Source organism: Acomys minous (genome assembly GCF_964271855.1).
Source record: "Acomys minous genome assembly, chromosome: 15".
Classification (NCBI taxonomy): Eukaryota; Metazoa; Chordata; class Mammalia; order Rodentia; family Muridae; genus Acomys; species Acomys minous.
Genome location: NC_140497.1, coordinates 51,163,668 through 51,173,765, shown reverse-complemented (window position 1 = coordinate 51,173,765; position 10,098 = coordinate 51,163,668). Strand labels below are relative to the sequence as shown.

General features: G+C 44.6%; 1 protein-coding gene across 1 annotated transcript; it reads right to left on the bottom strand.

Annotated features, from left to right (window-relative positions):
• Window positions 1-1,691: 1,691 nt before the first annotated feature.
• Window positions 1,692-5,633, bottom strand: LOC311584002 (E3 SUMO-protein ligase TRIM60-like). Its single transcript, XM_084758015.1, has 2 exons — window positions 4,672-5,633; window positions 1,692-1,793 (listed from the first exon to the last, which is right to left on the bottom strand). The coding sequence occupies exons 1-2, from the start codon at window positions 5,466-5,468 to the stop codon at window positions 1,790-1,792; spliced, it is 801 nt and encodes a 266-aa protein (XP_084614141.1). The 5' UTR covers window positions 5,469-5,633; the 3' UTR covers window positions 1,692-1,789.
• Between the last annotated feature and the right edge of the window lie 4,465 nt (window positions 5,634-10,098).

Below are 10,098 nucleotides of genomic sequence, written 5' to 3'. Positions count from 1 at the left end.
TGTGTTAGCTTTCCCTCAGGTGAAGTGAACCAATAAGTCATCAACCTAGATAAACCAAAGAATTGATCTCACCGAAGTCTCTCTTGGAGAACCAATCAGTTTGATGGGAATTATATTCAAAGCACAGGTAACCCACAGGCAGCTACACCATCAAAGAAAATAAATTGTTATTCCAGCAATGAGGCTAACCACTGACAGACACTGGGAGAGCAGCTGGACCTTGTGAACTTACAGAGTTGCCACTGAGACCTTAACGTGACCTCCTGTGTCTGCCACTGCCCCCTCGCTCCCCACAAGAGAAAGCTCAGGGTAATCCTAGCTGCTTTGATTTGAACACAGCAATGACCATATCATGCCTAAAGGATAATTTCACTGTATTGTGTGCTCAGGTGCTTTGTATTCACCATCTGAATTATACAAAATATCCTCTGATTTTATAAAATTACATTTTACTTTATGTGTATGTGTATCTGTGAGAATGTGCATGGGTGGAATGTACACGGGTGGTATGAAGGCCAAAGGTTATCCTCTGTGTTCTCCACATGTACAACATGGAATGCATGTGTCCTATACAACATACACCTGCTGTTGAGGCCTGCTTTGTCTACAGGAGACTGCATCAAACACTGAATTAAAAAATGAGTTGTGGGAGGTTGAGGTGGAGAAAAATCCATGTATGATAACTCATCTATTCAGTGGCCTCTATTTATATTTTTGGTCATGATAAGGCTTTGTAAGAGCTTTAAAAAAAAAAGATCTCCAGGAGAGGTGAGATATAAAACAAGGGCAGCTGCCTAGGGGAGGCAAATGGAGGAGAGAAAGGAAAAGCCACACTACTGAAGCTGGAGTGGAGGTCAGATTCATGGCTGGCAGGCAGCGGGGCATGAAGAGCAAGAAGGGTTTAGAGAGAGCATAAGGAGGACTGAAATGATATAAAGGAAGCAGAGGGTGTGTGTGTGTGTGTGTGTGTGTGTGTGTGTGAGTGTGTGTGTATAGGCAGGACACAGGAGGTGAAGGGATGTTGCTGCAAGACAGGGTACAATGACCATGTCACACACACACACACACACACACACACACACACACACACACACACACACACACTCAGGCAAACACAAACAAACCTAAACTGTTAAAGACCAAGTACTTACAATACAGAAGAAAGAGAAGTTATACTTTTCTATGCTATTCAGATAACTGGGCAAACTTACAACCTCGTAGCCCTCTAAGATTTGGCCTGTGGGTATTTTTTACTTTTTATTTTTAGAAAAAGAGTTGGGATTCAATAAAAATATTTTAGGGGGCCAAAAAGATGGTTTGTTGGTAGAGTGTGCTTGTTCCTCTTGCAAGTGTTTGAGTTCAGTTTCCAGCATCCATGCCTGGTGGCTCACAATCACCTGTAGTAACAGCTCCAGAAGATCTGGCACACATATCGTCTGAGCTCTGCACACACGGCAATCTCTCGCATGTGTGCACATGTGTGAACATGCTCATATACAAATGGAAATGCTGAGGACTAAAAGGCACTCATAAGTGACACACACACACACAGGAAATCTGAGTGTGACCTTCCTGAGAAGGCAGATGGCATAACGTGTGTCAAGTGTGGGTACAAACTCATGAAGTGAGAGATGCCCAATTACACTGCTTGTTTTCAGATGAAATCTTCTATGTAGCCCAGGCTAGGCTGGAAGTTGCAGCAATCCTCCTGCTTCTGTATCCTGAGTGCTGGGATTAGAAGTGCACTTCATGTGTAACCCATCTGCTTCACCAAATGCATTTCTCAAGTTCACCTGTGAAGTAAATGTGAAATGAACACAAGAATCTGACAACTCTGTCACTTTTTTAAAGGAATTTTTATTTAGTTTTTGAGATAGGGTCTCACTATGTGGTCTCTACTTTGACCAGGCTAGCCTCTGACTCAGACATCCACCATGTCTGGCACATATGGTTTTTTTTAAAAATAATCTTTTTTGCCCACCAAAGTCATACATATGTACAGAAACATGAAGAATACATTTGAGTCCAGCTAGTTTATCATGGAAGACCTAAGTCTGAGGACATGACCACAGTTTAAATGTAACTGCAATTACCATCACTTGCTGCCCCATTTCAGTCTCAAACTGCAGGATCAAAATATTTACCCCAACAATTACAAGTGACCTTTTGTTTACATTTTTAGAGCCAGGGTCTCCCTCATTCTAGGATGGCCTGGAACTGGCTGTGTGTCTAAGGAGAGCCTTCAAGTTTGGATCCTCCTGTCCACACCTCCATGAATGCCAGGAACATAGGCTTTTATTTTATTGTATGCATTGTATTTTATAGGATGTTGATACAGAGCCCAGGCAGAATTCCTGGGACTTTCTAGCTCTAGTGTAATTGTGCAGGTCCAGGCCATAAGAGACCCTCTCTCCAAGGAGGTGAACAAAATCCCTGAGAATGACAGTTGTGGTTGTCCTCTGGCCTCTATATATATACACTTACTTACAGGTGCTCATCCCTTCATGCCACACACAATAAACATGTCTGTCAGAGGACAACATATAGAAGGAAGAATACACACTGAATGGACCAGTTATAGGAAGAAAACAGTGACTCAGGTGAGAGATGCTGCTGCCCAGTTGGGAGACAAATTGAAGATGAGGTGGCTTGACTTGTGTGAATGGACCATTCACACAAAAATAATCACTGTAATGTAAGATGGTAGAAAAAACCATGCACCATGTGAAGGATTAGTGGTCGAGATGATGGGTTAGAAGAACCAGTAAGAGGCCAGGTGTAGCTCAGGGGTGCAGTGCTCTACTTCTTTATGCCCTGGTTCCAATCACTCCGTACTGGGGGGGAAAACTCAACAGGAGTTTGTGTGGTTTTTTTTTTTAAATTCTAGATACCATGCCAACACGTGGGATGCTGGGAATATTGCTTCAAGTTCTTCAAACTAGTTACAGAGTAAGAATCTGTCTCACAAACAAAAGGCTGGTAACATAGATCTGAGGACCTGAGTTTGATATCTAGAACAACTTAAGAGGGATAATCAACTCATAAATATTCACCTGACACCTGCACATGTGCTGTGGTGCTCTCCAATTCCCCAAAAGCAAAGAAACACAAAACCATAGGTTATCTCAAAGAGAAACAACTCTAGTAAGCATTGACCTTTATGCCCGGAGACTGGGAAGGAGTGGCAGGAAAACTGGGAGGTCCGTGTCAATTTCAACCTTTGGTTGGTTAGACGCCCATGCTTTAGCTACATGAAATGACCTCAAGTGTCAACAAAGTGATACTGAAAACAGGGAAGAAGATTAGTGAGGAAAGTGCTTGCCTTGTGTGGTCTGATGCCTTGTCCTCAGGTAAAGCAAGACTGTAATGTGTGTCTGTAAACCCAGGAAGAGAAGAGAAGGAGGAAGGGAAAAAGGAGGAGGAGGAGGAAAAGGAGGAGGAGGAGGAGAGCACAGAGGAGGAGGAGGAGATCATAATCTGAAAAAACTCACAAGCTCACAAGGCAGCTAGCTGGGATAGGCTGTGCTAGACAAGGGACCCTACCTCAGACAAGGAGGAAGGAGAGGGTCAGTGCCCGGTGGTTGTGCTCTATTCTACCTCCACATGTGCATGGTAGCATGTCCATGCACACACACACACACACACACACACACACACACACACACACACACACACATTAAAAATTAAAAAACATTTTTAAAAAGAAAATATGAGGTCTCTCGCTTTCTACTTTGGATGTCCTGATCTTTAAAAATGAAGGTTAAAAATAACACATGTCAATAACTCATTTCAAATCTGCTGAGTAGCTGAGAGGTCCTTGGCTGGTCTGTCTTACTCTTGAAAGCTAAATCTCCTGGGTGCTGGCATGGGGCAGGTGTGTGTCACACTTGTGGCAACATCATGTGTCTCAGAGCTACTGAAAAGGAGAGAGAAGAATGCAGTCTGGTGTGTAGTGGTTAAGCTTAGAAGATTTGTGGCTCTTGTTGTTGGATCCTGTCAATTGTTTGCTTAATTGCTAGCTTAAATGTGCTACCTATGTTAGGCTAGAATGAAGATCCTGTGTCTGTCGACACAGTGGTAAGATTTTAAGAGGTTCAGAATCTGTTCCTGTGTAGAAGTAAGGCCAAAGGATGCTGGTAAAAGTAGTACTGAAAGTGTAGAGAAGAGACCTGTCATCCATATTATAGAAGGAGAGCTCACCCAGTTCGTAATCCAAAAATATCCCGATCTTGCTGGCCCACACCACTGGCAGAAAATCCATTCTTTGGAGCTCAGAGGTGACATAGCCACTGTCAGTGTCTCTCCCAATGGGGCCTGCTCCAGGCCCCATGAAGCGAGTTTTGAGATATACCCAATGCCCAACTAGGCTTGTTTCCCACTTTTACCCCCCAGAACCATCACCCTGAACGAAATCCATTCCACCCCTGGACAACAGGCAAGAAGTCAAATCCCTCAGCGCTAGCTTGAACACTTGGTCCTCTTTCTTTATAAAAAACAGATTTTCTATCCTCAGAAAAAACAAGCTGAGGATGTGCGGTGTTAACATCAAAAGTCACATTTATTTGAAATTGCTTGATGATCTTATCCAAGCCAGAATACTGTGGTGGGAGGCTGAGGCCATGTTGCTTTGCCCCAGATGACAAGGGTTTGGGACATGAAAGGTTTTTGAACCTGTGGTAGGCTCTGGGAACTGTTGTCAAAAGTGTGAGATCTGATTCTCCCTGGTTGGCCTCTGCTTCCTTCAACAGATCGTTTAATGTGGAAATATGGTCTGACAGGGCTTGAAGATATTCATTGAGTTTTGAGAAACCCACCAGCTCCTCAATGTGGATCTCATTTAGAAGTGCCTCCAGCTCATTCTGCAGAAACAGCTTCATTTGCCTAAATTCATAACTTATCTGTTGTTTTTTATATTCAAATGTCATCTTCCATATAAGAGGGATTCTGTCCTGTGGAGCTACCATGTGCTCACTTTCCTTCACTTTGATCTTCAGAAGCTCAGTGACCATGTCCAGTATTTTCCTGTGATACAGGGCATCTTTCTCAATGGGGCAGGTGTAATGGTCCTGGTGTTCCACAGAGAAGCTACACTGGGCACATAAGACTTCTAGATCCTTCACACAGAATAAGACCAGAGGCTGATTGTGCTTCTGACACGGGGCTTGTTCTTCCTGCTGCTTCCTCTTGCTCTGTGTCTCCTGCAGGAGCCTGATGGTTTCACTCAGGTCACGAAACTGGGAGTTCCTGCTGAAGCTTCTCTGTGGAAAGCATGTCTTGCAGACAGGACAGAGGAAAATGTCCTTTACGTCATTCCACCGCAAACTGAGGCAGGCATGACAGAAGTTGTGCCCACAGGTAGTGGTCACTGGGTCTAGGAAGAAATCCAAGCAAATGGGACAGGCACATATAATGTGCAAGTTCTCCAGGACTAGGAAGTCCATTTTTCTAAGAGGAAAGTAGGTGGACATGGTCCTGTGGCAGGGTCTGTCTCCCAGGAGCTTTGAGTTGCTGTGTCCTTCCAAGTCTTTGTAGGCTTCCGTGGCCTGTTATAGCGATGTTGGCCACTGATAGCTAACCGAATTGCCTTAACTTAGCTCAGAAGATGAGAGAGATTCAAAGTTTGCAACTGTCTCACAAACTACGTCATGAGCTTGGGTTTAGAAAGCAGACACATGTGTAATGAATCTGATATACCTGTGGATGAGAAAAAATTCCCTTTAGATTTCTTTTTATCATTATATATTACATGTGTGTCTGCATGTGGGAAAGGGAATATTACTGCAGTTGCCAATGGGGCTAAAGGCATCAGATCCCCCTTGGAGCTAGATTGACAGGTGGTTATGAGCCCCCCAAAAGCATGCATAGATAGCAGAGAGCCAACAAGATAACTCAATGAGTCCACATACTTGAGGCCAACACTGGTGACCTGGGTTCTATCCACAGAACCACAAGATGGAATGAAGGAATGATTCTATAATTGCTTCTTTGGGTCACACAGGTGGGCTATGATATGTGTATAAGTACACAAACACACATACACTCTCCAAACAACTATTTTAAAATAAAGTAAAAGTAAAAGGTGGGTGCCAACTCCAGAAAGTTGTTCTCTGACCTCCAAATGCAATGTCACTCAAACACCTATACAGCTCATTTTAACAGTGTGTAAATATGCAATATAAATTTATTAAAACTATGGGACTATGTTAAAGAAAACTACAGTCATGTTCTTACTGGCTTTACTTTCTTCTTCAAAACATCTTTTCTTCACATAGAAAAATAAAATCTAAATTAAAAAAATCAAGGCGACAAGGCTGACAAATCCAGCCCACAAAGACCTGCATGAACTGATGCCCCAACCAAGGATGTTGGAAACAGAAGACTGGGGGGGGGATGGGGCATAGGAGCTGAGTGTAAGGCTGGGGTGGGGGAGTATGGGGCACTGGAGCTGAGTGTAAAACAGGAGCGGGGGAGTGTGGGGCACAGAGGCTGAGTGTAAGCCTGGGGCAGGGGAGTGTGAGGCAGAGGAGCTGAGTGTAAGGCTGGGGTGGGGGAGTGTGGTGCACAGGTGCTGAGTGTAAGGCTGAGGTGGGGGAGTGTGGGGGAACAGGTGCTGAGTGTAAGGCTGGGGTGGGGGAGTGTGGGGCACAGGTGCTGAGTGTAAGGCTGGGGTGGGGGAGAGTGGAGTACAGGAGCTGAGTGTAAGGATGGGGTGAAGGTGTGTGGGCAACTACAGCTGAGTGTAAGGCTGGGGTGGGGAAGTGTAGGGCACAGGTGTTGAGTGTAAGGCTGGGGTAAGGGAGTGTGGGGCACATCTGCTGAGTGTAAGGCTGGGGTGGAAGAGTGTAGGGCACAGGTACTGAGTATAAGGTTCAGGTTGGGAAGTGTGGGGGCATAGGAGCAGAGTGTAAGCTAGGGGTGGGGTTTGTGTAACTATGTGGTGTGTAAGATAGGGTTGGCATGTGTAGAGCACACCTGCAGTCTCAGCACTGGAGAAAGACACTCACACAGAATCCTTGCCAAGATAAAGGTTTAGCTGGCTTTCCTTATGAGACACATACATTTTAATTGTTTTTAACTATATTTATTTCTTCCCTGGATTCTATGGCCAGGGCCATGCCCCTGTCATTGTCCCTATATAGATGACAGATGACAAATAGCAAGAGTTGTCTCTCTCTTTCCACAGTGTTGACCCTGGAGATCCAAGTCATTTCCCAGAGGTCACAAAACCAGGTAACGGGATAAAGTTTGAGGGCACCAAACACTCAGACTTTCCTGGAATCACACACCTTCTTTATGACCATAATTCTCTTAGTCAGTCACCTCTACAATTCAAGTCATGTTCAGCCCCAAGTGGATTCCTTTCCCAACATCAATAATATAGTAAGATCTGTCTAACTCATTTGACCCAGTCTTCCTGAACACTGACATTCTCCAACTCCCAATCATTTCTACACGGTCATACATTTTCCTAAAACCTGTCTAGTACATTTCCACATTTCTACCATGGAACAGCTTCTCAGGAGGGTAAGAGAATAAGATAATGGGCATCCGCACAACACAGCCTCCTCACAGACCTGATTTTACTTGCGTCTGCTTGGTTAAGAATACCAGATTGCCCAGTTCATTACTTAAATACTCTTCACAGCTCAGTGTTTTTAACAGTATCCCTTCCACTCTAGCATTCTAGAGACAGATATGGGCAAGGTTATTCTGAGTTCCAGGTCAGCTAGGAGACTAAGTGCAAAGCTGTGTCAAAAGCAAAGCCAACTAACCAACAAAAAAGAGTGCAGAAGTCAGATAGGTTGGGCCAAGGACATAGCTCAGGGAGTAAAAGTGTTTGCAGGCATAGGATGAATAGGACCACCTGAATTCAATCTCTAGGGTCCACCTAAAAGCTGCAAAGAGAGACTACACAGAATTTTATTTCAACCTCCATAAGCACCACGATAGATAAATGTCCCCACCACACACACACACATCACATAGACACATTAATAAAGTGGCTTTCTTTTTAATGCTGCCCTTGAAGTCATTATGTGTAATTCAAACTGGCCTTTGTTTTCTCCTGACTCTACCTCTGGAGGAGGTGAGATCTGACCTGGAGGACTACAGGAAGATCCACAAGTGATCATGTCTTAATTAGTTAATTTATCTAGAGACCAGGTCTCACTATTAAGCCTAGAAGGGGTTGGCCTGAAACTCCTCATGTAGACCAGGCTGGCCTCCTGGCCCCAGAGATTCATCTGTTTCAGCCTCCAAGTGTGTACCACCAGCCAACTTGATTCTGTTTTTTCTTAAAAGCCACTCCAGAGTCTAAAGAGACCAAAGAGTACACAATATGCACCCCTAAGGGTTCTGCACTTAGTTATGGCCTCATCAACTGTTTATATGGCACCCCACCACACCCCACTCCTACCAACAGCCCAGTTTACCTGCAGGAGGCACTCAGGCAGCCCCAAAGAACAGCTGAGACCAGCACAGAGCACACCGACCTCTCACTGTAGAGATTGCATATCCGAAAGAGGGTGGGGAAAGGACCTGCACATGTTCAATGGGCCTTAATGAAATGAGCACCTGCTTTGAAGAAGTGACCCTTATTGGCATTAACTGAAAAAATAAATTTGTGTCCAACTTCTGCAAGCATCATGGTATGGACATGCCCTTCACACATCTCACAAAACCTAGTCTCTTCTAGTCTCTGCCTGAGTTGGTTCACTTCCGTCCTCCCCTCCCTCCCCACTGACACTCCCATAAAATATACATGCTGGATTCTTTAAAGAATAGCTTGACTGTATAATTCCACCTAACATGATTTAAAGGAGACTTCACACATTTAAACATGATGTCTCCTGCATAATACTGGTAACTGAATATAAAATACAACTTATGAATCCATGCCAATTGTTCTGGGAATCACAACAAGGTTTCACAGAGGCCAGGCAAGTACCCTAAGTCTAAACTCTATCCACAACCTCTTCCATGTGTCTTACTGTGAACATCAGAACTATTAAGCCGCAGGCTGTGTGGGAGTCCCCTCTTCCCTCATTTGGGGACTCTGGAATATGGATCTTCAAGACATTGAACCCTGCCCCTGTGCCTTCGTGTGAAATAGGAACCTGGCCTGCTGAGCTTCAGTTTTCTCAGCCAATAGCTCAGGACTGAAAGAGACCTTACTCCCAGGTTTCATGTTGGAAAGCCAGTTGCTACGAGTCCAAGGTGCTCAATACCATTGACTTGAGATGGTGCTGCTATCTGTCCTACTGGCCCAGAGAAGTGTAGTCTTATTCTGGGATAATAGAACAGAGAGGAGCTTGGGCAGGCTCAGTGGACATCCAATCCTTGCAGGTGTGTGTCTTGGTTTCAGCCTGTAGGTTTGAGATGCCCCATTACGGAGCCCCAGCTGACTTTGAATTCCATGTGTAACCAAGGTAGCTCAATCTCTTTAACAACAACCTGTAGACCTAGTACTGGGGCTCTAGCTCAGGGACATAGTATTTGCCTGGAGTAGTCAATCTAGAAGTTAGGGTATCCCAGTACTACACAGTCATCAATCAGAACATCAGCCAGAGGACCAGAATGCATGTTCACCCTAAAGGCTGTACCTGTCCCCAGTAGCGATATCAGGTGACTCACATCTGCCTGCTGGACCTCTAGCTATAGAAAATCTAACAAGACTGTCTGGCCTGACACATGCACATACCTAAACACAGATGTGCCTACCTATACATTAATAAAAGTAAATCTTCTTTCACAGAAGAAATTCATGGGACCTGGGCATCGTGGCTCCAATCAATGGTCTCAGCACCCAGGAAGCTGAAGCAGGCTTGCTGTGGGTCTGAGGCTAGCCTCTCCCAAAGTGAGCCCCTCTCTCAAAACCAAGTCACAACTAAATACTATTTCAACCCAGCCTTGTTGCCCAGGCCTGTAATGTCATCATGTGGAGGTTTAAGAATCTTTATCATCCTAACTATACAGTGAGTCCAGAGCCAGAGTGCAGTGCAGAGATACACCCTGAGACACCAAGCCTGGACATTTTAAGAATTAAGTGGAAAATTGTAAGAACGTGAAAGTAATAACCCAAGACCCTGAGGAACAATC